At 43.7% G+C, this 27,998-nt stretch overlaps 1 protein-coding gene across 2 annotated transcripts; it reads left to right on the top strand.

Annotated features, from left to right (window-relative positions):
* The first annotated feature begins 303 nt into the window (after positions 1–303).
* On the top strand, positions 304–27,850 carry tmem119b (transmembrane protein 119b). 2 transcript variants are annotated; one of them, XM_063034327.1, is made up of 3 exons: positions 304–805; positions 10,382–10,437; positions 23,317–27,850. In XM_063034327.1, the coding sequence occupies exon 3, from the start codon at positions 23,345–23,347 to the stop codon at positions 24,377–24,379; it is 1,035 nt and encodes a 344-aa protein (XP_062890397.1). In that variant the 5' UTR covers positions 304–805; positions 10,382–10,437; positions 23,317–23,344; the 3' UTR covers positions 24,380–27,850. The 2 variants fall into 2 exon arrangements, with proteins under 2 accessions (XP_062890397.1, XP_062890396.1); XM_063034326.1 differs by lacking the exon at positions 10,382–10,437.
* Positions 27,851–27,998: the final 148 nt, after the last annotated feature.

Genomic DNA, 27,998 nt, shown 5'->3' with positions numbered 1-27,998 from the left:
AGTGCTGCACAGGAGACTGGGCTATGTGCTGAAGTCTTTGCAAAGCAGCTCAAACCCACTGTGTCCTGTTTTATAGGTGAGAGAACCACTACAAGAGTCCCAGTTCTAATGCTGGCCACTCATTTAAAGCAAAGAACAAGAAATCTGATAAAACAGTTCACCCCCACTAGTATTAAAGTCCAGAAATAACTCTCTATCTGTTACATACAATACATTCCATCACTCAGAGTAATTATTTCCTTCTCATTTATTTACAGAACATTGAGACAAACTTTCTTTCTTTTGGAGGGCAAGTTGAAAAAATATTGACAACAGGATCTGCTCCTGCTTATCTTTTCTGTTTGCAACCAGTTATTCACTTTGCTTAGACTCTTCTGTTACACAGCCTCGAGGTCTCCCCTCCCACCACCCTCCCTCCCTACAGTTTCCTCAGCTGCACAAAGCAAGCGTTCTGGTCTCAGTGCAGCGGACAAAGGTCTGACAGGAAGTCTGCTGCTGAAGAATATTGCATCCCCGCAGCGCACTCCCCACATTAAACTCCAGGCTAATGAAAACAATCTGTTGAGGAAGAGAGAGCGCGAGTAAGAGAGAGAAAGAGAGAACGAGAGCAGAGAGGAGAGAGATCACAAGCCTTATTCCCAACTGATGGCAGGAGGAAATTAAACACAAGAGGAAGCTATTGCAAGACCAAAGACCGAGAAGTACGGTGACTTCTGCCAACTTTGTCCTTTACCTCCAAGAGCTCCTTCGTAGAAGCCGCTTGCTGAGAGGACGCTTATTTCATCCAAACCAGTAGCTCAACACGGTAAGTTTAAATTGATAATGGTATTTGTTTGAACCGCTATGAACTACAGCACAAGCAAAGATTTTTTTCTCTCTCTCTCACTCTATCCCTTGTCTCCAGCTGCAACAAATTATCTTTTGACCACTGTGATGAAGTTTACTGCACAGTCAGCCTTGATTTAATCTGGCAATGGTGTTTCACAGAAGGAAAGAAAACACTTTACAGAATTTTCTTTCTTGCTGTTTACCATCTCCTCTCCTCAACCTCCACGTCTCAATTTCTGTTTGACGTTCTGCAAACTTAAAGATATGAATTTTCAGCTAAATATGGCTAGAAACACTCCCTTCTGCTCTGTTCAGGAACATCATGAAGTCAATTGTGAATCACTTTTTATGATTCTCCCACTAATAAGAAGTCCTCATCGGGCATTGTTCTTCACTGAAATATCTCCTCAGCCACTAGCAAGCGATGGGCAATGGTGATCATGCACCGTAAAGAAGGGCTCTCCAGGATATTAGTAAACTGCATTAAAAAACAGACTGAGTGATAGAAATCTGAAATGGCTGGAAGGAGGTAGAAAGGAGTGAACAACCTTCCAGCTTTGTTTTGATTTTCTGCCTCAAGGACTCTTCAAATGTTTTTTTCTTTTCCTTCATTTCTTGCTGCATTTTCTTTCAGTCATGTTGGTTTCTCTCTATTCACACATTCCTGTCCTTCTTTCCCTTCCTACCCCTCTCCCTTTTTGCTTCTCAAATGGATTTTTCGGCTCGAGGATTATTTTCCCTCATTTCCCTCTCCTCCTACACTGTCTCTTCTCCGATGTCTCTCTCCATTGTCTTCTGTTCTTTGCTTGTAAAAACTGTCAGATAAACTGACTGAGGTTATGCAGTTAGTCCACCTAATCAGACCCAGACAGTCGGTACTATATTTCACGATAAAACACACCTTGACCTGTAGAGAGATTGACTTCCTTTGCATCTTCTGGTCGGTACAATGGGAAACATCATGTAGCTCTTGACTGAGCACAACAGGAAAGCTCACAGAACAGCATAGCGCTGTTATCGAGGCCAATAACCACTGGCCAGATCATTGATAGAAGCTTCCAGGCACGTTAAACGCTTTGAGACAGATGCAGGTGTGAAGAGGGCCAGTGAACCACACTGGGAAAATCAGTTTCCATATTGATGCATCAAGATTTTCTTCTCAAGTGGCCGTTACAGGGGTGATCTGGGATGGTGGCCCGTCCTTGCCATGTTCATGGTGAATCATCTCTGCTACCTTTGAAGGTCTTCTGAAGGCCTTCAGGGCACAGATTATTTGAAGGAGACAGAGGCCTTGTGCTGATTGTCCAATTTTACCTGTTTGGATTTCTTTCTGTTAGCCACTCTCAGAAGCCAAGGGATGAAAGGCTGACTACCAAGAGGAGCCAGTGACTCCATCACACAGCTCACAACATCCCTGGGGATGTTTCACTTGCCACCTCCTAGCAGCAATGCAGGCAAGATTGTGAAGCTGGTGAGCGGGCAGTTGGAAAGTGATATTGCTTCCCGATCACTTCAAGCCCCAGGAGAGCGCAGCTGCTCCTTGTCCACCGTTGCTGGCTTTGTCCATTATTTCTGCCATTCTCTGATGTTAGGTCTTGGTGTACCAAAGGGAGCGGTTGGGGTTAGAATAGAAGCAAGAACCCCATCTGAATGGTCAATAAATGAGTATCCCAGAACTTTCCTGGGCATACTCTGTACCCCCTGATCTCACCTGCCTTCTTCTTCAGCTCGCCCTGCTTTTATTTCTCCCTTGTCTCCAACTCAGCTCTGAACAACAGTCCTGACAGAAGCTGTACCCTGAACATCTGGTCCGTCTGTTAAACAAGCAGAATGTTTAATTCTAAATACAATGGCTTCATGTTGGTCAGTTTAATAGCAAATTATGCGATCATATGAGCATCCTTGGACCTATTTCCTGATTTTCTCCAATTTATAACATTAAGTAGGAACTGGAGGCCATTCCACCCATCGATTCTGCTCCACCATTCAACAGGATCTTGGACGATCCAACATTACTCATGTCCACCTTTCTGCCCTTTCCCCAGAATTTTAATTCTCTTATAGATAGAAAATCCATCTCAGACTCAAGAACTGTGTCGTACAGTTCTCAGTGGCAAAGAGTTCACAAGCCTCACAACCCTCTGATAAAAGAAACTCTTTCTCATCTCAGTCTTAAACGATCACTTCTTAACTTTGTATGCGCTCGAGTCTTCCAACGAGAGGGAACATTCTCTCAACGGTTACCCGACAAGCTTCCTAAGAATCTTACATGTTTCAAAAAAGAAACTCTTCTCATTCTTCCAAATTCCGAGGAGGAGAGCCCCAGCTGTTGTACCCTTCCCAACAGAACAATCCTTCATACATGGGACCATCTCAATGAAATAATATCTCTATAATCATCTCCAGTGAAGTAATATCTCTACTTAGACAGGAGGCTAAGACTGCTTGCTGACCCTAGAAAAAGACTCAGAAACATCTTGTACATTACCAAAATCAGAATCAAGTTGTAAAATTTATTATTTTATAGCAGCCATACAGTGCAATCATTAAAAAATTGCTGTAAGTTATAATAAGAAATTGGGTATATTTAAAGTGGATGTTAATAGGTTCTTAACTACTAAGGGTGTCAAAAGATTACAGGGCGAAGGCAGAAGAATGGGGATAAGATAATAAATCAGCCATGATGGTACATTTCTACCAAAGGAGGTGTAAGGTGCTCCTTCCCTCCACTAGCCTATAGGTCATTTTTGGACAAGGTGCAGCACCTGCTTAGCACCTGATCAGGGTCATGTGAAGTCAAGAGAGCAGATCGTCGTATGAGCGGCTGGTACATATCACAAGTCCTGGTAATGCCACCACTGATACCAGGCAGACTATTTCTGAAGAGTATTGATAATGACACTGCCCAGAAAGAGGAAATGGCAAATCACTTCTGCAGAAAAAAATTGCAAAGAACAATCATGGTCATGGAAAGAACAGATCGCCTACATCATACAACAAAGCACATAATGATGGTGCATGGAGAAAACTTGATGGGCTGAATGGCCTAATTCTGCTCCTATATCTTATGCCTTGTGTCTTATGTCAGAATTGAAGTAGTGCTCACGAGTTCATGATTCATTCAGAAATCTGATGCTGGAGGGGAAGAACCTATTGCTAAAATGTAAAACGACCAAACTTAGAAACTCAAACCCTGAAATAACCTATTCGCCTTCTCTGTTGCTGCTGTGCTTCTGTGCTGGATTTCTATTCTCATGCACAAGAACCCTGGATCCCTTTGTACTGCAGCTTTCTGCAGTTTTTCTCCATTTACTGATATTCCTGGAGAATTGCTCTTCCTTCCAAGGTGAACAACATCACGTTTTCTGAAATTATACTCCACTCGACAGCATTTTCCTCAATCAGCCTTTCTTTGTAATTTGTTTCCTCCCCAGAATTTGCTCAAGCACAAATTCACTGACTTCCACGTTGAGGGTAATGCAGTTGACACGGTGTGCGTGGACTTACGAAGGCCTTTGATAAGATCCGACACACGACAGGTTTCACAAACACATGGTAAAAAGGAGAAGTTGGCCGAGAAACAGACAACGGAAGGTTGTGTTAAATCGTTGCTTTCTGATCTAGAGGAAGGTGAACATTGGCATCCCCCGGGGACCAGTGTTGGGGCGATTGCCTGTTTAGATTTAGACTTGGCGGAGCAAACCAAGGCTTCTAAATTAGCAGACAGGACTGTGAGCTCTGAAGCATAGATTGCAGGTGGAGATGAACAGGATGCTGGTGTGACAGTTGTGCGGTAGAGGATACAACTGCGTAGAGGATACAACTCACACAAAAGTGCTGGAGGAACTCAGCAGGTCAGGCAACATCTCTGGAAAAGTAGATGTTTCGGGCTCAGGCCCTTCATCAGGAATGGGAAAAGGATGAGGTTAGATCAAGGTGAGGGGAGGAAAGGAAGAAGTACAAGGTGTTTCACTTTAAGGGTTGTTGATGGCAGTGAATCTCAGGCCTATGGAGAGCTCCTCTATCCAATGTGGGAAATCAGGGACTGTGGCAACTATTTGTGTAGGAAGTGTATCCAGTTGCAGCTACAATCTAGATGCATTCACCATAAGATATAAGAGCAGAAATAGACCATTTAGCCCATCGAGTGTGCTCCACCATTTCATCATGGCTGATCCATTTCCCTCTCAGCCCCAGACTCCTGTCTTCTCCCCGTATCCCTTCATGCCCTGACTGATCAAAAATCTAGCAACCTCTGCCTTAAAAGTACTCAGCGACTTGGCCTGCACCAATGAATGCCAGAGATTCAGCACTCTCTGGCTAAAGAAATTCCTCCTCATCTCCATTCTAAATGGACGTCCCTCTATTCTGAGGCTGTGTCCTCTGGTCTTAGACTCTCCCCACCGTAGGAAACAACACTCGACAGGTTTTAACTAGGCCCCCGCTCATTCTTCTGAATTCTAGTGAATACAGGCCCAATTCACTGTGGACCATCCATGCCACTGAGACGTACATGGGTATCAGTTCCGTGAAGGCAAGGCAGGAATGGGTGACCACCAGGCAGGGTAGGGGAAGGTGGATAATGCAGGAATCTCCTGCCACCATACACTTCCAAACAGGTACATTATTTGGGATACTGATGAGGGATAATATTTCATTTATTTATCTGGTGATACAGCATAGAACAGGCACTTCTGGAGACGGATGGTATCAATGAGCAGTGGAGTATCTCCAACACGGTGTGTTGCCCCCTGGTGTTGGTATGAAGGAACGGCTGCAGAACATTTTGAAGGGGAAGGGAGAGGTTGCATTCTGACCAGTTAGAGGGAACAAGGCTGAAAATTGAATTCTAGGAGTTAGGATAAACTAAAAGGCAGGACCTCAAAGATTAGTTGCAGTGACAAGTGTTAGTGAGTTGTGAAGTGCAACAGGGCAACGGGCCAGACCTGCTGCAGGAGGAAGTGATTTGCGTTTGTGGGGCGCCAGAACGAGTCCTGGCAAAGGTGGGCCCTGTACGAGCAAGACCCAGGCGGGAGTGTGACTGATGTCCTCATGGTGGTTGGTGCCACTGGGGATGGTTTGAAGTAGAATGGTGGGGGGTGGAGAACTACCCCGGAGGTGTAGGGAATGAGACACAAGGACAGAAAGTAAAGAGTCGAACGCAAACACAGAGGCATGGAGATCAAGGCTGAAAGGATACGAAGGCCACAGCACAGCAAAAGTAAAAAGACAAGACGGTATTCCCAAAGGCTTTGTACCTTAATACATGAGGCATTTGTAATAAGGTACATGAAGTAATGACATAATTAAAAGTAAACAGGCATGATCTAATACCCACAATGGAGATAAGGTGAAGGTGGATCAAAGTTAGCAACTTGATTTTCAGGGATACTTGATTTTTAAGAAGGAGATACAGGAAGGAGAGGTGGTGGGCTAGCATTGCTAACAAGTACAGTTGTGAGCGACGACTTGGAGGGAAGATGCGGAGTGTTATTGTGTGGAGATTAAAAACAGGAAAACAAAGACGACACTGGTGGGAGTGGTGTATAGATGCCCAAACAGTGGCCACCCTGGAGGAAAGGGACAAATCAACAAGTAATGGAGCATGTAAACAAAGCACACGTTAACTGTAGAAAACCTTAATCTTCAAGTAATTAAATAGATTCACAGAATGCACTCAATATAATTTTCTCGAAACAATACATTATAGGGCCAGCTAGGGAATAGATTACTTCGGATCTGGTCATGGTTCATGAGGAAGCTTTGATAAATTACCTTAAAATCCTCTAGAATTAGTAATCACGGCACGATAGAATTTTGTATTCAGCTCGGAAGTGAGAAAGTGGGGAAACAACTGAGTTTAACTTAAAGGGATAGAGTGGGCTAAAGTGGATTGAGCAGATAGAATAATTACTGATAATTAATAATTATTACTAATTACTGACTGTGGATGATCAGCCATGATCACAGTGAGTGGTGGTGCTGGCTCGAAGGGCTGAATGGCCTACTCCTGCACCTATTGTCTATTGTCTAATAGAAGAAAATAGGTAAGTGGTGGCAGAAGCTTAAGGAGGTAATTTATAACTCTCAGCAGAATTTATCCCAAAATGAAAGCAAGTCTCTAAGAGAGGAATGAACTAACTTTGGCTAACCAAGGAATTAGGGAGGGTATTAGTTGAAAGAAAACTGCTTAAGAGGTGAAAATTGGCAGTGGACCTGAAAACTAGGATAAATTTTAACTTGCAAAGACAATATTTTGTATATTAGTTATGATAATGTTTTGGTTTATGTGCTATGTTTTGTGGGTGCACCATGGTCTGGAGGAACATAGTTTCACTTGGTTGTATATATGTGCAGTCAGATGACAATAAACATGAACTTGAAATTAAAATGGTAAAAAGGAGATAGAAAATAAACTATGAGAACGAAGCAGCCAGATTAATTATGGGGAACCAGGAAATCTCAGAGGTTTTAAACAGATCCCCTGTTCAGTTTTTCTATTGGACAAATCTTCAAAGATCCCACGAATCTGTAGGCTGCTACCTCCCCAGGCCCAGAAGGCTTGCATTTTGCAATCTTGTTAGAAGTGTCCACTGAGGCAGTAACAATCCAAATCTCCTTAGATTCCCGAAAATGCTCCAGCTCTACTTGCAGGTATATTGCACAGTCACAGGTACTTAGAATTGTGCTTTGGAGAAGGAGTCAATTCTGTCCACTTTGTAAATACTAGCTTCTTAGAAGAGCAAATTACTAGTCCCACACCTTTCTCATTGTCAGTGCAACTGTATCCTTATTAAGCACAGAGAATGCCAGGAGGGATCAATTTTGTGTCAATCATGTGCAAAAAGTAAAGAGGCTTCAGGCATTTCCCTGAGTCTGAGGATTGCTGGTTACACCCCATTCTAAAGATCTGAACTCAAATCTCTGATGGAGATGTCACTAATTGGAAGGGACATCAAACTGCAGCCGTATCTGCCCTGCCAGAGGGTCATAAGAGGTCCTGTGGAAAAGGAAGAGAATTATACCTACATTTACACCTGACCGTCGTCATCATTATGTGCTGTGTTGTATGCTGTAGGTGATCATGGTGATCATGATTGTTCTTGGAAAACTTTTCGATAGAAGTAGTTTGCCATTGCCTTCTTCTCTGGGCAGTGTCTTTACAAGATTCGTGATCCCGGCCGTTATCAATACTTTTCAGAGATTGTCTGCCGGGCGTCAGTGGTCACGTAACCAGGACTTGTGATATGCACCGGCTGCTTATACAACCATCCACTACCTGCCCCATGGCTTCACCTGACCCTGATCAGGGGGTTAAGCAAGTGCTACACCTTGTCTGAGGGTCACCTGCGGGTTAGTGGAGGGAAGGAGCGCCTTACACCTCCTTTGGTAGAGACGTATCTCCACCCCACCACCACTGATCAGCATCATTAAAACACACGATCTGTTTTCATATTGCATAGAATCTCCAGAGTGTTTCAAGACACGCTGAGGATGTGAAAGGCGGTGTAGTAGTGAAAGTCTCTTTACTTATTGCTCTTCAAGGATTCCAGATCATGTAAGTGGTCTTAATTGCCAGGATTCTTTCTTGATGAGACATTCCACAAGAATGAAACCCAGCAACACTCATTAACAGACTCAGTGTGCCCTAATAGACTGAATCTGGGGAATGGGACTAAGCTTAGCAACTCTCTGGACAAAGATAACACAACCACAAGACCTCTTCTTTCCTCTGAGATCCCACAATTCTGTGAACTCGTGCCTCCCAATCTACCGAATGGTTATTGTGTTATATCTTTTAATCAAACCCCTGTTTGGTCTGATTGACTGAGCTCATCTGTGCTTGCTATGTATCGCTAGAGTTTTTTATTTTATTAAGGCAACTTTTTCTGAGCTATGGCACGATAATTGACTGGGATTAATTCCAATCGATGGGGGTGGCACAGTGACATTAAGGTTAACGTAACAGTATTACCTTGCTGGTGACCTGGATTCAGTACCGACACTCTCTGTAAGGAGTTTGTACGTTCTCCCCATAACTGCGGGGTTTCCTCTGGGTGCTCTGGTTTCCTCCCACGTTAGGGAGATTTCAGGACCATAGGTTAACTGGCCAGGTGGGTGTAATTGGGGGGTGTGGGCTCGTTGGGCCAGAAGGGCCAGTTACCGCACTGTATCTCTAAATACGGAATAATTAAATAATTGAAGAGTTCCGGTAAAGGCCTCATTCATTTAGGGGCTGAGTGGTCTCTTGACCAGCAGTACGATCAGCATGATTCATGGAACCATACAGCTTCACAGCAGGGAAACAGGCCCCTGCCCCAATTCACCCATGCCAACCAGATTGTCTACCCACTTGCCTGCAACTGGCCCACATCTCTCTAAAACTTTGCTCTCCATCTAAATACATTCTAAACTTTGCAATGCAAGATCCCAGCTACATTAATGAAAGCACTTGTTCCTCTCCTGTCCTAAAGCGCGTTTCTCAAAAACGTTTAATTTAGAGGCAAGTATCCAACTCAGTACAACTATCAACAGGGAGGTTAAAATACTTATTTTTTTCTACAAGGTAAATTACAAAATCTTCAGAATACATTGCTGTCTTTACAAAGGTCATTAATAATGTTTGGTAAAGCCCCCAGCTGCACAATAAATGAGGAACTTAATTAACATTACGAGGTCAAATATAACAGAATGATTTAGGACTAACTAGTACACTACATATTTCTGCTTTCAACTTTTGAACTAATTTTATAGAAATCAACTTAACTGGCTTAAAATAAATCTCTCTATTTTTTGCTTTAAGTCACACATTGGTCTTTAGACTCCACTTCAAAGTTGGGGAAGCAGAGGTAGATCTGGTTTTGCATTCTGCTGCCTTTTGGCTTTGTATATCCTCTGGAGGTAGACAACCGATGATTGTTTTGTGTAGATAGCTTATTCAGAAAGTGCTTGGCTACAGCCTCTGAAACACCAGTGGCCCAACACAGATCCATTGCTTGTGGAGTCAACTGGCTTGATCCAAGCACCCCTACTACTCTCCTTTACCCAGTCACTCCCTGTCCCCTTGACTGCTTATAGTTATCTATATTCTATCACTGCACAGGTTGAAATTTCTGGACAGTTTAATAATGTGTTGGAGTGTAGAACGCTACTTAACATTTGTATGCGCTGCCTCCTATTTTACATTTGCTTCCCCCTCTCACTCCTCTTCTTTCCTTTTCCTCTCTCTGTCTCAGTAACTATCAGTTCCATTTTATTTAGAGATACAGCACAGAACAGGCCCTTCCTGTCCAACATGCTCAGCAACACTGGCCTAGTCACAGGACAATTTACAAAGGTCAACCAACCTACTAACCTGCACGTCTTTGGACTGTGGGAGGAAACCAGAGCACCCAGAGGAAACCTACGTGTTCATGTGCAAACTCCTTAGAGACGGTGCTGGAATTGAACTCTGTACTTGGGAACACCCTGAGCTGAAATATCATTGTGCTAACCACTGTGCTACCGTGACTCATTCCTCTTAGATGTGTTCTTATTTCTTTTGTTTTCTCAGTGACACCTCTACTCCGTCTCATTCTACGTCCATCACAGAATATCCGCCATTATCCGGTAGGCAAGTCTCTGGGTCGCCCCTTTATTTTTTGCTCTTTCTATAATGACTTGAGCATTTGCTCCTTGCTAATCTTCTCCCTTCCTGTTTCTTTCACTGCTCTCTTTCATTGGTTCTCCGTCTCTTTCCTTTCATCTTTCCTAATCGCTTGATTTGTCTCTTCCCCACTTACTTTATCACACACAAGCTTTCTCCACTCTCTTTTGTGACACCATTTATTTTATTGTGGCCCATTTTTTTCCCCTTGTGCTCACTCACCCTCCTATCCCTTTTCTCTCTGTTTCGTGTGTTATCCTTCTTTTAACTCCTCCTCCCTCACTAGGTCAAATGAAAATATTAACCATGACGATCTAAGCACCTGAGGCACAGAAGAGACTTGGGAGCCCCTGTGCAGGATTCCCTAAAGGTTAATTTGCAGGTTGAGTCAGTGGGGAGGAAGACAAATGCAATGTTAGCGTTCATTTTGAGACGATTAGAATATAAAAGCTAGGATGTAATGTTAAAGTTTGATAAGGCACTGGTGAGGCCTCAATTGGAGTATTGTGAGCAGTTTTGGGCCCATTATCTAAGAAAGGATGACCTCGGAGAGGGTTTAAGCAAGGTTCACAAAGATGATGCCAGGATTGAAAGGCTTGTCATATGAGGAGTGTTTGATAGCTCTGGGCCTCTTCTCACTGGAATTCAGAAGAATGAGGGGAGAGCTCATTGAAACCTATCAAATGTTGAAAGGCCTCAAAAGAGAAAACTTGAAGAAGATGTTTCCTAGAAGACCAGAGGACACAGCTTCATTATTGAGGGTGTCCTTTTAGAACAGAGATGGGGAGGAATTTCTTTAGCCAGAGAGTGGTGAATCTGTGGAATTCATTGCCACAGGAGGCCAAGTCATTGGGTATATTTAAGACAGAGATTGATAGATTTTTGATTAGTCAGGGTACGAAGGGATACAGGGAGAAGGTGGGAGATTGGGGCTGAGAGGGAAATTGGATCAGCCATGATGAAATGGTGGAGCAGACTCGATGGTCCAAATGGCCTAATTCTGCTCCTACATCTTAAGGTGTTTTGGACTTATCATGGGGATATTCCATACAACCATATCCTGGCTGTGTGGTCACATTGCCAAGCTGGCCTCCTGGAATGTTTGGAATCTGCTATAGCTCCACAGGTTCGCAGAAAGATGATGACAGTTTCTACTAAATTAATCAAACCTTTGACCTTTTTTCACCTTTCTTTCTGGAGAGTGGCCCTTTATAATTCCTGGTGCTTCGAGGCCCATTTACAACTCAGCATGGGGCTTTATAATAAATCATTTTCCAAGCTTTGTGTGGTCTTTTTATTTTCCACTCTTCTCAAGTTAAGTAAGAAAAGAAGATCTACTGCAAAGCTAAAATAAACGGATTGAGCTTGGGATCCAATTTATCTTTTTTTTAAATCTGCTCTGGCTATCTGAAGTAAAACCATATGTGCTGCTGTTTTCCCAGAAGCGCTGTCCAAGAATGTGAGAAATCCCACTTGATCCAGTGTCTGACAAGGTAGCAGCCTCCTGGGGATTGGTTTCCTCTAATTATTCTTCCTTCCTGTCCTGGGATGCCGAGATTGTAGCCTGGAATCGTAGTCCCTTTTACCCCGGGGCACTTGCTAACTCATCCAAGTGGATTTTCTTTATGCACAATGGGAATATTCACTTTACCAAAGAAGTCATCCCATAATCTGTAAATTCACTTTGATTGGTGACCAAGCTTGTTGCCTGCACTGAAAACCATTGGCAATTTAACCTTCTGCCAGTATCAGCCAGGGGCTGAAGTGAGAAAACCCTTGGACTTGTTTAGCTCTGCTACACAGAATGAGGCCCCTTGACACCTCTGCCTCTAAACTATCAAGGGTGCCATGGCAACTTCTCACCAAGCATCCTGCTTACCACAGTTTGATTTGGTGTTACATAAAGTTGCATTAATAAAAATGTCTATTTATTTACTGATTGAAATACAGCATGGAATAGGCCCTGAGGCCCTTTGAGCCACACTGCCCAGCAATCTCCCAACTTAATCTGAGCCCGTTCAGGAGACAATAACCAATTAACTCACCAACCGTCTTTGGACTGTGGAAGGACATCTGAGCACCTGGGGGAAACCCAAGCTTTCGCGGGGAGAACAGACAAACTCCTGACACACAGAGGTGCACATTGAACCTGGATCAAGGTTCAAGTGGGAATTGTACTGTAAGGCTTTGTGCTAACCACTACACTACCATGCCACCTGATGTCAGACCATTCATCCCTACACAACTATGCTAGGAGATAAACCACCTCCTATCTTCAATAAAAACATCAGACCATTCTGCTCTACATAACCGCGCTAGGAGCATATTTTCTTATCTTCCTTTACCTAAGCCTGTCAGCAAATCCTCCTATTCCCTTTCTCTCTTGTATTTATCTAGCTTCCCCTAAATATTCCTGTGCTACCTGTGTCAAGTGAGCTCTGAGTCGGCTTTGCATGAAAACTTTTCTGAAGTTGTAAGAACTGCCAGCTAGTAATAGAAGCTGTAGTTAAAGATGTCATAGCACAGCACTTAGAAAAATTCAAGGCAGTCTGAGACAGCACGATTGTGTAAGATTGAAATGTTGTTTAAACAGTGTATTGGGTTCTTTGGAAAAGTGGCTAAGGAGGAGCCAGTGGATGCCTTATATTTAGATTTCTTGAAGGCATTTGATGAGGGGTCACAGTGAAGGTAATAGGGGAAATGTTATTTATTTATTGAGATACAGTGTGGAATAGGCCCTTCCAAAAATTCGAGCCGTTGTGTCCAACAATCCTTCAATTTAACCCTGGCCTAATCACGGGACAACTTACAATGACCAATTAACCTACCGACCAGTACGTCTTTGGACTGGGGGAGGAAATCCACACGGTCAAGAGGAGAATGTACACACTCACTACAGGTAGCGGCGGGAATTGAACCCGGGTTGCCAGTACTGCATTGTGCTAACCACTGAGATACCATGCTGCCCCAGTATAGGAGCTCCTGGGTGGAAAATAAGGTTTGACTGGACAGGAAACAGTGAACCAGTGTCTATTTTTCTGATCTGGATGATGAGGTGATGTGACACAGTGAGCAGAGCCGCAGACATAACTTTGTACAACGAATGTAAATAAAGCTCCAGAGATGTGGTTGCTAATATTCGTAACGACACAGTATAGGTAAGGAAGTCAGTCGTTCAAAGAGATCTGGATAGGCTAAATGGTAGCACGAGGATCTGGCAAATGGAATTCCATGTAGGAAAATATAAAGTTGACCAAATAAAAACAAGTCTTATCCGAAGAGTGAAAGATTACAGCGTTTCTAGAGACTGAGGGATCTGGGCATCTCAGTGCATGACCCCAAAATGGCTAGTACGCTGGTGTAGCAAGTAATCAGATGAATAAAAAGAATATTATAGTTTATTATTAGAAAAATGAAATATAATTGAATACAGTCTACTGGGCACTGGTGAGACGAGACCAGGAAATTCTGTACACTGTGTGTGTATATTATATATATATATATAAATATATACACACACACACACACACACACACGTGTGCACACATATATCATCATCATATGCCATGACATAGGCAATCATGGTCTTTCCATGACTATGATTGTTCTTGGCAATTTTTTTCTACAGAAATGGTTTGCTATTGCCTCCTTCTGGGCAGTGTCTTTACAAGATGGGTGACCCCAGCCATTATCAATACTCTTCAGAGATTGTCTGCCTGGCATCAGCGGTCGCATAACCAGGACTTGTGATGTGCACCAGCTGCTCGTATGACCATCCACCACCTGCTCCCATGGGTTCACGTGACCCAGATCGGGAGCTAAGCAGGTGCTACACCTTGCACGAGGGTGACCTACAGGATAGCGGAGGGAAGGAGCACCTTTGGTAGAGATGCAGCTCCACCCTGTCACCCACACATATATAATATTAGTCCCTTATTTATGGAAGAATGTTAGTACATTGGAAGCAGTTCAGCTGAGCTAATATATGAAATAGATAGTTGCCTATGAGGGACATTTGGACAGGTTGGGCATGTACCCACAAACGTGAGAGGCAACTTCATTTATAAGATTGTTTAAGATAGTGAGAGATTCAGGCAGGGTGGGTGTGCAGAGTACCTATGAAAGAATCCAGAACTGGTAGTCTGCGTTAAAAGGTAAGGGATCAACCATTAAAGACAGATGAATCACTAGGATGCTGGTCTTTGGGACTTTCTTCTTGCTAAAGCAGTGGGAACAGAAAGGCATGGATGCTAGATAGATCCGAGTACTGCTTGTGAAGAGATACTGGGATAGGTGGAAATGTGGATGTTAAATCAACTGGAATTGGATCAGCTGGTCCTGGTGCAGGAGTTTTGACCTGAAACCTTGATATTTCCTTTGCTCCTCACCGTTCCTCCAGTAGATTGTGTGTTTTTCCTGATTCCATCTGCTAGGAATCAACTCGCCTTTCCCCTCACTGAGTTCCTCCAGCAGATTGTGAGTTTTTCCTGATTCCAGCATCTGCTAGGAATCAACTCGCCTTTCCCCTCACTGAGTTCCTCCAGCAGATTGTGAGTTTTTCCTGATTGCAGCATCTGCAGTCTCTTGTGTCAGCTAGGATTTTATTCAATGGCAGAACAGTCTCGATGGGATGAATGGCCTGCTGCCATTCTGTTTGTTTGGCTCTATCTCTGAGCTACTCACCGTGTAAATATTTCTTCTACACCACTGTAGATGCTCAGTCACTGAATTTATTGAAGGCTGAATGAAATACATATTGGTAGAGAAACTGAGTAGGTCAGGCAGTAGAGGAAGAGGGGGAGTCAGTCAGAAACACGGACCATCCATTGTTGCCTGACCTGCCGAGTTCTTCCAGCAGCACATTCTTCTTGCTCCAGATTAGTCTCCACCGTCCTTTGTGCCTTTTATTCAAGGCTGTATTGATGGACTTTCAAACTGTAGGAACGGGCAGGAGTCTGACATAAGACACAAGATGATTAACTCCGCAGTACTCAGCTGCATGACACTCTACAATGGCATGAAAAACATTTAGTTATTCACAGTGTGGTTGGGCTTGGAACACCTTGCCTGGTAGAAAACAGATTTGGTGCAACTTTCAAAAAGGGAATTGGATTATAATTAGAAGATAGAAAATTATTTTATTTGTCACATATACATCAAAACATATAGTGAAATACGTTGTTTGCATCAAGGACCAATACTGTCTGAGGCTGTGCTGGGCACACCATGCCTCATACACACACACAGTTGGACGGCAACTTACCAACCCTAATCCATACATCTCTGGAATGTGGGAGGAAACCAGAGCACCTGGAGGAAACCAACCGGTCATGGGGAGAACGTACAAATCTTTTGCAAATGGCAGTGGGAATTGAACCCTAATCGCTGGCATTGCAAACTGTTGCATTAACCGCTACGTTATCATGCACCCCATTATCTGAAGGAAATGGGAAAAGCTTCGGGGATATGGAAAACTGCCTCCAAGTGGGATGAGTCGGATTGCTCCCATGCACAGTCTGTCACACACGTATTGGGCTGAACAGTCTCCTTTTTGACATATCGCTCAGTGATTTCTTAAAGACAAACAAGGCTCCTGTGTATATTTTAAATTTGCAAGTGAAATTTGTTCCCTTTCAAATTTTCTGTCTGTCCGCCAGATCAGGAGCTGCTGTAGAGTATCCCTGTGTCGTTGAATTCAAGGCACAGAGATTGGGACTTCCGGGAGCAAGAAACTGCAAATGCTGGAAATCAAAAATGAAAGCAGGAAAATCTTAGTGAAGAGCGAAACTGAGTTATGACTCAGGACATTTATTCGTCCAGGCCCTGCGGCTTTAAACTTTTCTGAAATGCCTTTGTTTTCACTTTTCTCTTTTGACTGCTTCCAGTTTCCACCATCCATCCTCAGCATTATTTTAAACTCTGCTGTTTAAAATATTATTTTTAACTCAGGCTGTTGGTTATTGGCCACTGGAGGCCCAACTGGGCAGTCAGGAGTTCGGTTCAGTGCACACTCTCCAGGTGCAGGCAAAGTACAATTATTAATGACTCTAGTAACAACACACAGAAGATTGATAGTAAGTAATTCACCGGCCCCAAATGACAAAGTAACTGTGACCAGATTAGGTTGTTTTTCTGTTAGGTCAGGGTTACTATAGGAATCAATGGTTCAATTTAATATCAGAGAATGTATACAGTATATAACCTGAAATCCTTACTCCTCACAGACATCCACAAAATGGAGAGAAAAAAAACCCAAAGAATGAATGACAGAAGATGTTAGAACCCCAAAGCCCCCCTCCTCCCTCCCACACACAAGCAGTAGCAAAAGCATCAACTCCCCCTCTCCCCCAACTTGCTCCGGCCAAAGCATCAAATGCCCCCCCCCCACCACCCACCCACCGTGCAAGCAATAGCAGAGTCCCCAGAGACCATGGCATTTTCTCATTTTCTGCTCTCGTCAAACATTTTTTGTTGGTCTAACAGACTGAGCAAGTGACAGTCCTAAAGGACGGATAATCCTGAATCGGGCCACTAAGTCCAAGTATGTGGAGGACACACTGTGGAGAGATTTCATCTTTCCCCATGGCCCCCGAGGTTCTACACGGTGATACACCTAGGCAGAAGCTCAGACTCTGCTGCAGTCCAGTGTCTGTGAGGGTCCTTCGTTCTGGTTGGATTGGTTTCACTTGATGTTGCAGTGTTGACCGCATTTGGCGACTAGCTTTCAGACATTTCATCACCAGTCAAGGTGCTTCTTTCTGGGAGTGCTTGCATTTATATAGCAACCCGTTTGCTTGCCTCGGTCCTGATTGGCTGCCCCTTCAGCTGACCTTTGAATTCTATTGGCTTGTGTTTCTTTGGCTTTTTTTGTGTCTCTGCTTGGCCACAACTACTTCTCAGCTCACATGCATGTGTTGAACGCTGACAGATCGGAAATCACCAGCAATAAGAGCAAGCATTTTCCACGCATTTTCGATGAATCTACAACACACTGTTTGGAACTGAGTCCTCGCTGTTGTTTATTTTAATTGACTTCAATTGTGATTAAACAATATGGGGAAAGAAAAATTGTCACCCATTTCACACCATGGCCAAAACAGTATCTGGATTTTGCTTGCCAGACCAGTATTTAATGCTGATTACTGCCTTTGCATTGACTGGCTGCTTCTGGGAGTAGTTACGTAACCACAACTATGTGGGTCTGAAGTCACATAAAGACCTGACCAAGTTTATACAGCAGATTTCACTCCCCAAAAAGATATCAGTCTATATATGGATATATGCCCGTAAGAAAATGAATCTCAAACTTGTATATGGTGACATATATGTACTTTGATAATAAAACTCACTTTGAATTTCAAAGATTCGCAAGGCATGCAGCAGGGAACAGTAGAGGCAGCTCAGTAGTGTAGAGGTTAGGCAATGCTTTACAGTGGCCACAATCATCAGTCGGGGTTCAATTTCCACCGATGACTGTAAGAACATTCTCCACATGACTGCACAGGTTTCCCCCTGGAGCTCCTGTTTCCTCCCACATTCCAAAGACGTACAGGTTAGTGTTAGAGAGTGAGCATGCTATGTTGGTGCCAGAAACACGGGGACGCTGCTACCCCCAGCATAATCCTTGGACTGTGTTGGTCATCAATGCAAATGACATATTTCACTGTATGTTTCAATGTCATCGTTATCATCACCATCACGTGCCGTGTCGTATGATGTTGGCAACCACAGTCTCATGACCATGATTGTTCTTGGCAAATTTTTCTACAGAAGTGGTTTGCCATCGCCTTCTTCTGAGCAGTGTCTTTACAAGATAGGTGATTCTAGCCATCATCTTTCTTTTCAAATCTTTTTTACTATTATTATCTAAAATTAACAAGAGTACATCGAAGTAGGCAACACTTACACTGTCTCAAGAAAAAAAATAGTATTTTAAAGATTGAAAAAATTTTGGTGACCAAAAAAAACCCCTACTAAGCAAGAAAAAGTGAGAAAGAAAAAACCCCATTAGGTGTTCAACCCCGGAGCCATGCGCCATACAAAAAGCTTCTAAAGATAAACATCAAACCGCCAGCAAGAAAAAAAACAAATATTTACAATTAGATCATGGAGGAAATCTATCAATTAACTCAAATGATAGTAACGAGCAAATTAACCCCATCTTTTCTCAAAATCAAACATAGGTTCAAAAGTTCGACTTCTAATTTTCTCCAAACTAAGATATAACATCACTTGAGAGAACCATTGTGACAAAATAGCCCTCCTAGCTATCAATGTAACAAATGCAATAATATGTTGGTCAGACAAAGAAACACCACAGATACTTTGAGGAATTATTCCAAAAAGACAGTTAATTTGTTAGGTTGTAAATTAATTTTAAGTGCTTTAGAAATTGTAGAAAAAACTGACTTCCAGAACTGTTCCAGTATAGAACAAGACCAAAACATACATGTCAGTGTAGCTCAGTTTTACATCTATCACAATAATTATCAACATTAGGAAACATTTTAGACAATCTCTCCTTTGTCAAATAGTAATGATGTACAATTTTAAATTGAATCAGTGAATGACTAGCACAAATCGAAGAAGAGTTAACCAAATTCAGAATCCGCATCCAGTCTTCCATCATAAAAGTCAAATTAAGTTCCTTTTCCCAATCTTGTTTAATCTTAAATAAAGGACGCTTATCCCATTGTAATAGTAAATTGTAAATTCTTCCAATGGAACCCTTCATTAAAGGGTTCATACTTGTAATAGTATGTAACAAGTAGGCATCTAAAATGTAAGGAAAATTACTTAAATATTTTTGTAAGAAATGTCTAACTTGAAGGTATTATAAAAAGTGTGAGTATGAAAAAGAATATTTATCAACTAATTGTTCAAAATACATCAGTCTATCTTCTTTAAATAAATCCAGTAAAGAATTAATACCTTTATTTTTCCAAAGTAAAAAAATTGGATCACTCAAAGAAGGCTTAAAAAAGTAATTTCGATAGACTAAGCTACAAAGTTTAAATTTTTTAAGATGAAAAATATTACAGAACTGGAGCCAAGTTTGTAAAGAATGCTTAATCACAGGATATAAATTTAAATTGGCAACTTTAGCTAATTGCATAGGTAAAGCAGCTCCCAATAATGAGGTTAAATAAAACTGTTTCACAGCTTTCAATTCCAAATCTACCCAAACTGGCCGATCATTCTTATCAACCCAGTGTAACCAAAAGGACATGTATCGCACATTAACAGCCCAGTAATACATTCTTAAATTAGGCAAAACGAGACCTCCATCTTTTTTCAACTTTTGTAAGTGATATTTACTAATTCTTAGTCTTTTATTATTCCAAATAAAAGATAAAATAATAGAATCTATCCGATCAAAAAACTTCTTAGTCAGAAAAACAGGGATATTCTGAAATAAATATAAAAATTTTGGTAAAATCATCATTTTGACTATACGGATGCGACCAACAAGTGAAAATGTAAGTGGGTTCCATCTACTAAATAAATATTTCATAGAATCCACCAAGGGAACAAAATTAGCTTTATAAAGATCCTTATATTTTTTAGTGATTATAACACCTAAATATCTAAAGGAATCCGTGACTTTGAAAGGAGTGTTATCACTGATGACTGTAAGAATGTTCTCCACATGACTGCACGGGTTTCCCCCTGGAGCTCCTGTTTCCTCCCACATTCCAAAGACGTATGGGTTAGGGTTAGAGAGCGAGCGTGCTATGTTGGTGCCAGAAACATGGGGACACTTGCGGGCTGCCCCCAGCACAATCTTTGGACTGTGTTGGTCATCAATGCAAATGACATATTTCACTGTATGTTTCAATGTCATCATTATCATCACCATCACGTGCCATGTCGTATGATGTTGGCAACCACAGTCTCATGACCATGATTGTTCTTGGCAAATTTTTCTACAGAAGTGGTTTGCCATCGCCTTCTTCTGGGCAGTGTCTTTCCAAGATGGGTGATCCCAGCCATTATCAATACTCTTCAGAGATTGTCTGCCTGGCGTCAGTGGTCTCATAACCAGGACTTGTGAAGATCATAAGATCATAAGGCATAAGAGCAGAATTAGGCCATTCAGCTCATTGAGTCTACTCCGCCATTCCATCATGGCTGATCCTGGATCCCACTCAACCCCATACACCTACCTTCTCGCCATATTCTATGATACCCTGACCGATAAGGAAACTATCAACTTACACCTTAAATATACCCACGGACTTGGCCTTCAACACAGTCTGTGTCAGAGCATTCCACAGATTCGCCACTCTCTGGCTGAAAAAAATTCCTCCTTACCTCTGTTCTAAAAGGTTGCCCCTCAGATTTGAGGCTGTGCCTTCTAGTCCTGGATACCCCCAATGGAAACATCCTTTCCACATCCACCCTATCTAATCCTTTCAATGAGATCCCCCTACATTCTTCTAAATTCCAGTGAGTGCAGGCCCAAAGCTGCCAAACGCTCCTCATATGTTAACCCCTTTATTCCTGGAGCCATCCGCGTGAACCTCCTCTGAACCCTCTCCGATGACATCGCATCTTTCTGAGATACGGGGCCCAAAACTGTTGACAATACTCCAACTGCGGCCTGACTAGTGTCTACAAAGCTTCAGTGTTAGCTCCTTGCTTTTATATTCTATTCACCTTGAAATAAATGCCAGCATTGCATCTGCCTTCTTTACCACAGACTTAACCTTTTGGGAGTCTTGCATGGGGACTCCTAAGTCCCTCTGTACCTCTAATGTTTGAACCTTCTCCCCACTTAGATAATAGTCTGCACTATTGTTCCTTTTACCAAAATGCAGTATCATACATTTCCCAACACTGTATTCCATCTGCCACTTTTTTGCACATTCTTCCAATTTGTCTTAAGTCCTGCTGCAATCACGTTGCTTCCTCGGCACTACCTACCCCTCCACCTATCTTCGTATCATCTGCAAACTTTGCCACAAAGCCATCAATTCCATTATCCAAATCATTGACAAACAATGTGAAAAGTAGCGGTCCCAATACCGACCCTAAGGAACAACACTGAGGAACTAGCAGCCAACCAGAAAAGTCCCCCCTTTATGCCCACTCGTTGTCTCCTGTCTGTCAAAAGATTTACCATGATGCTGCCTGGCTTAGATGGTATGTTCTGTGAAGAGAGGTTTTTTTTCCTTCTGGAGCAGCAGCAGCTGAAGAGACCTGATAGACGCTTATACAGTGATGAGAGGCATAGATACAGTAGACAGCTAGTATCACTTTTCCAGGGTTGAAATGTTTAATGATAAATGTAGGCATTTAAAGAGAGAGTGGGAAAGTTCAAAGATAATATTTGGGGCAAAGTTTCTACACAGGTTGTGATGGGCCTGAAATGAAGGCAGCTACAGTAGAGGCATTTATCAGAGTCTTAGATAAGCACATGAATATTCAATAGTTCCTTTTAATATCAGAGAATGTACACAGTATATGACCTGAAATTCTTACTCTTCACAGACATTCACAAAACAGAAGAAAAACCCCAAAGAATGAATGACAGGAAACGTTAAATCCCCAAAGGCTCCCCTCCCCCTCCCCTCCCCCTCCTCCTCCTCCCCCCTCCCCCTCCTCCTCCCACCTCCTCCCCCTCCTCCTCCCTCCTCCAGCTCTCCTCCCCTCTCCTCCTCCCCTCCTCCCCTCCTCCTCCTCTCCCCTCCTCCCCCTCCCCTCCCCCTCCCTCCTCCCCTCCCCTCCTCTCCGCCTCCCCCTCTCCCCCTCCCACTCCTCCCCCTCCCCTCCCCCACCCCTCCCCCTCCCTCCCCCTCCTCCTCCTCCCTCCTCCCCCTCCCCCTCCTCCTCCCCCCTCCTCCTCCCTCCTCTCCTCCTCCCTCCTCCTCCACCTCCTCCTCCCCTCCTCCCCTCCTCCTCCTCTCCCCTCCTCCTCCCCTCCCCTCCTCCTCCCCCTCCCCTCCCCTCCTCTCCTCCTCCCCCTCTCCCCCTCCCCCTCCTCCCCCTCCTCCTCCCCCTCCTCCTCCCTCCTCTCCTCCTCTCCTCCTCCCCCTCTCCTCCTCCCCTCCTCCTCCTCCTCCCCTCCTCCCCCCTCCTCCTCTCCCCTCCTCCTCCCCCTCCCCTCCTCTCCTCCTCCCCCTCGCCCCCTCCCCCTCCTCCCCCCCCCGTGATGATCTCAAGTCCATCACAAAAACTACTGCCCATCCCAACAGTTCAATATCTCAACACTTGGAATATTTAGAGATTGGAGCGATATGGTCTATGTGCAGGCAGAAGGGATTAGTTTAATTAGGCATTGTCACACTAATTAGTTCAGCACAACATTGTGGGCCAAAGATTTGCCACTGTGCTGTACCATTTGTTCTGCATTCAAATACAGCCTTTACAACCTTAAAAAGGAGCAAGAATTTCATTATCAACTTCTTCCACCTTTTTAATCGAGGACTGCTTGGGAAAGTGAGGACAAACTTTGCCCCAGCTGAGACCAGGTAATTCAGCATGTTACCATAACGCAGCCCTGAGGCATGCCTGTGCAATTTCCCAATGAAAAAACTACAACATTTAATCTCAGGACCTTTCCAAAAGTATTGATAGAGTATTATACCACAGATGCTATAAAACTTAAACAAAATGTTTTAACTGATCGGCAGGCCGGGCAGCATCCTTGGAGAAGAAATAGAGCTGTTGTTTCAGGCTGATGAACTTTCATCAACACATTTGCCTAAACTCTGAGTCGTTTCTCTCCGCTGTGATGCTGTCTCACTGATGAGCCTTTCCGGGTGTTTATTGCTTTGAACAAATATAGACGCACTCTTTAAATTTTAATCTGCTGCTTTGTTCTTTTCCTGCTCCACTAGACCTTGGACCCGCCTGTGGAAGTCAACAATGGCCATTTGGTTGATCTTATTACAGCTTGTTCTTGCGATCATGGGCCGGTGTACGCCAATGCCCCTCTTCAATGCTACCGGCAGTACATTGACGTCTTCTGAAGAAGCATCTGGTACTTCTGAATCTGAAGTCACGAGTGCGAATGTGTCATCTTTTAACAGTGAAGTCTCAACGAAAGTTGGCATGACCAGTGTAAGCTACACATCCTTCTCTGACGTTACCCTTTCCAAGCCTCCCCTCATCGGCAGAATTATAATGAAGTTTATTTCACAGTACATGGTATTCATCATCATTATTGCAGCCACTCTGGTCTTACTGCTGATCGTCGTATGCACCGTCATATTCACGAAGCTACGCAAGGGTTCGGCTTACTACCCGTCCTCTTTCCCCACAAAAAAGTACGTGGATGAGCAGGACAAAAGGGGTTCCAGCAAGAACTTTGAGGAGGTCACTGGGATGGTCAGTGGCGAGCCTAGAGAGGACACGGTCGACTCCACGGAGCAGCTGCAAAGCGACATCCTCTCCGCGAACCACAACCTCAAAAAGAAGGCGCCATCCAAGGGTGAGGAGAGGCAGGAGGTCGGTGCTTCAGGAAAGGGAGAGCCCAATCAAGAGGAGGGCAAGGAGGGCAGGGACAGGACAGGTCTGGAGGCAGGAACCAATGAGGAAGGCCAGATGTCTGACAGCAACACTGCCAGAGAGCCTGAAAAGGACCGGAATGAAAAATCAGCAGAGCAGGAAGACAAGAAGGGAGGGATTGAAGGAGCAGAGAAGGAGAAGGATAAAATGGAGTTGGAAACTGGAGTGGCCCTGGGCCACAGCTTGCAACAGCCGTCCAGCCAGGCTGCTGATAAACCACATTTTGATGCAGATGCAGCCTCAGACAAAGCAGGTGAAGCTGGTGGCCAGGAGCCAAAGGAAGTCAAGTTTGCTGAGCAGGGTGTAAGTGAATCATCCAGTGTTGCTGATCATTGCAAGGACCTCGAGGACACCCCACTGATCTTGAAGCCCAGTGACACCGGGGCTCTCTAACCGACCAACCACAGGCCAAATCAATATCAGATTGACGCGAGGATTACTTGAATGTTGCCCACACAGAGAATTTTCTCAGCTTATATCAATGCCACTCATTTTCAAGCAGATGCTTTCAAAAACATATTTTTCAATAGTAGAATACGCAAGAGAAACTTTTTCAGGAAAATATAAACTGTGGAAAAAAAGCAAAGTTCTATTACTTCTCTTAATGTTACCCCACACCTGTAAGATTAAACTTTGGTTCCCTCTATATCAAGAGGAAAATAATTAACATAAAACTTGGATAATCTAAACTATATAAATAGCGCTTACTTTAACCACCTTAAACAATTGTGGGCTTGATTAACAGAGATGATGCTTCAAATTGGAAGAATGTTCAGTCAGGTCACCCACAAGTCAAAACTCCATTGTTAACTTAAACTTAGAAATATTTCAGTTGTGCTGCCACCAATCTCCCTCATTATTAACTAAATTTCATCCATCCAGCTTGATACTTACAGCTAGCCGGTGGTGTAACGGCATCTGCCTCGGACTTCGAAGTGAGTGGTCCTGGGTTCGAATCCGGCCATCTCCTTGCTCGTTTTCCATCTGTGCTGGGTTGAGCATCGAGCTAGCAACTCAGCCTCACAAAAAAACAGAAAATGCTAAAGAAATGGCAAACATGCTGCCCAATAAACCACAGGGTGCAGAGAGGATCAACAACAATAACTAGATACTTGAAGCCAACTTTGAACCCCTGCTTCTGAGTCCACTGAACATCTGGGCTCAGAAAGAAGCCCAACAGTTTCACGGCCCCTTCAAATCTTCCTGCAAACTGGAATTTAGTGAATAAAGATCTTCCTCGTCTCTCCAAATTGTTCACGTATCAGGTTAAGGGAACAGATCCGTAGATAAGGTCCATTCATAGAACTTCCAAAGAAGTCATTTGTCAAAAAAGCAGCTAGATAATATCATTTCTCAAAATCGAAGAACTGCTGGATGTTTTAGCCTTGCATCGGCAGGACCCAAAACTTAAAATGATTTTTTTTTATCTATCACAACATTGGATAATTTAGTCCTAACACAAGTGCCCATGGATTGGAAAAGCTCAACTCAAAGAATTCTTTTTTTTAATTGATTGTTCAGGCAGGATCTGAACAAAATTAAACATATAGTGACTAATTGGGGTGAAGCTCCTTGAAGGAAACTTAAAGCTTGTCAGACTGAGTTGCAACAGCCAATCATATAGCTTGAGCACAACTCTTTCATTTTAGCGGTAACTTTAGCCAAGTGGTTTACATTACTTGTATATTTTTTTAGTAAAACTAGACACCATGTGACAAATGCTCTGAAATCTAGCGGAATCCAAACATGCTGGGTTCCTCATGTGTGTGGAGTGAGCAATTCAGAGTGTTTTCAGCTGCAGGGTGAACCCAGTGCCAGTACAATTGAGGTGCTATGGTGGTAGGCTTAATCAGTAATCACCTATGCACTTCCTCACTTACTGCCCATTACGCCGATGGTGCTTGGGGTTGCAATGACCATACTGTCGCACACAGATATAGGAGCATTCGTCATTGCTGTTTTTGTAATAATTTTTGTTTGGCCAGTCTGGGTCGTTAACCCTGAGCTGAACCCCCGATCTTGTAGGACCGGTGGACCACTCTTGGTCTGGCCTCTACCCTTTGACCTGTTTGGTGTGGGTGACCCTCAAAGCACAAAGCCCTGACTCCAGCCAACACAGCCCTCCAGGTCACTGAGGCACGCAAGCCTCCAAACCGTGGCAAGGTTGTGGTCCTCTTGGAAGGGATCACCTATTAGCAACCTGTAAGTCTGGGGAGTCAGCCACGACCACAATCCAATGGTTTCATGGTCAGGAACTTTTTTTAAAATTATGTTTTGTAAGGCTGGCAAACTTCTGGGACATTGGGCTCTTGTTCTGCTATGGAGAGCTTGGCATCAAGCTCTGAAATGAGGAGTGCTGTCTGTGGTCCGAGTTATATTTTACTTTCCCCTTTCCCCATACAGTCATTATGTGCTGTGCCGTATGATGTAGGCTGTGTCCCATGACCATGATTGTTCTTGGCAAATTTTTCCACAGACATGGTTTGCCTTTGCCATCTTCTGCCTTTACAAGATGTGTGACCCCAGCTATTGTCAATACTCTTCAGGGACACCTGCTTCCATGGCTTCACGTGACCCTGATCGAGGGGCCAAGCAGGTCTTCACCTTGTCCGAGGGTGACCTGCAGGCTAGTGGGGGGAAGGAGCACCTTACGCCTCCTTTGGTAGAGACATATAGCCACCTTACCACCTGCATAGAGCACTATGGCACAAAAACAGGCCCTTCAGCCCATCTAGTCTGTGCCAAACTGTTATCCTGCCTAGTCCCATTGACTCGCACCTAGACCATAGCTCTCTATACCTCTCCCATTCATGCGCTTATCCTCATTTCTCTTAAATGTTGTAGTCAGACCCACACCCACCTCTTCCGCTGACATCTCCTTCCACACTTGCACCTCTCTCTGACTGAAAAAGTTCCCTCTCAGGTTCCCCTTAAAGATTTCACCTTTCACCCTTAATCTATCACCTCTAGCTCTGGTGTCACCCAACCAGAGTGGAAAAAGCTTGTTTTTATTTGTCTTATCTATAACACTTGTAATTTTGTATACCTCTACAAAATCTCCCCTCACTGCCCAGCCCATGGGTGCTGCAGTCTTTGCCTCGTCCTTCCCAGGACAGCTCGTGCTGGGACAGCATGCAAGTGCAGACCTGGAACATCAGGGAAAGGAAAGCAAAGTGTAAATATTGGAAATCTTGAGATTCACAGCATGTTGTCACTTTCAGATTACAGTGGAGGGTGAGCTAGCTTTGCCCACTCTGGGCAGACGCCCTACTCCTGCCTTTATTATTCTGAAGGAAGCTCATGCAGATAATCAGTACAGTTTACATCCGTTTTGCCATCTACAATTACACTGGTCATTTTTAAAACAGCGAATGCCCCCTTCCAATTTTGATCATTCTTCCACCGGCCTTCCGCCTCCTGTTCCCAGTGATGCGCAGCCTCCAAGGGATCTATACTTGGAATAACCCGGTGGGTGGTGGTGTGGTGTGACTGAGGGGCAGGAGGAGAAGATATGGAAGGGGTCACCTGCAGCGAGAGCTTTTCAGCCTTCTTCACCCCCACCCTCCCCCAAGAAACCATTGAGCCTCTCACCCTCTCCACAGGGGGTGTCAAGTACTAAGTGTGTGAGGCTGTGGCGCATTGAACTTTGTGACCCGCACACACCCTCCCAGGATGTCCAACCCTAACTACACCTCCGTTGTCCTGCACTGAGGGTCTCACACAACACACAGAGCCGGTCAACATGAACTTTTCTGTGTAATGCTTTTTTTTTGTTGAGTTTTAAGGTCGATGTAGTGGAACTTACTGCTGGCTATATGCAATAATAAATCATTTTTAATAAAACAAGAGCTTTCCTTTCTTTTATACATATATTTTCTAATCATCCTGGGTTCCATCCCTACAGTCCTCCTTTAGCTCGCCCCCAGGGACCTTCCTTCTGTGCAGGGCTTTGAAAATCATTCTACGTGCAAGTTTGGTGAGCTGTTGTCCCTCTGACCAACCTGAAATCAAA

Source organism: Mobula hypostoma, chromosome 27 (assembly GCF_963921235.1).
Source record: "Mobula hypostoma chromosome 27, sMobHyp1.1, whole genome shotgun sequence".
NCBI lineage: Eukaryota > Metazoa > Chordata > Chondrichthyes > Myliobatiformes > Myliobatidae > Mobula > Mobula hypostoma.
This window is presented reverse-complemented; position numbering and strand designations above follow the sequence as displayed.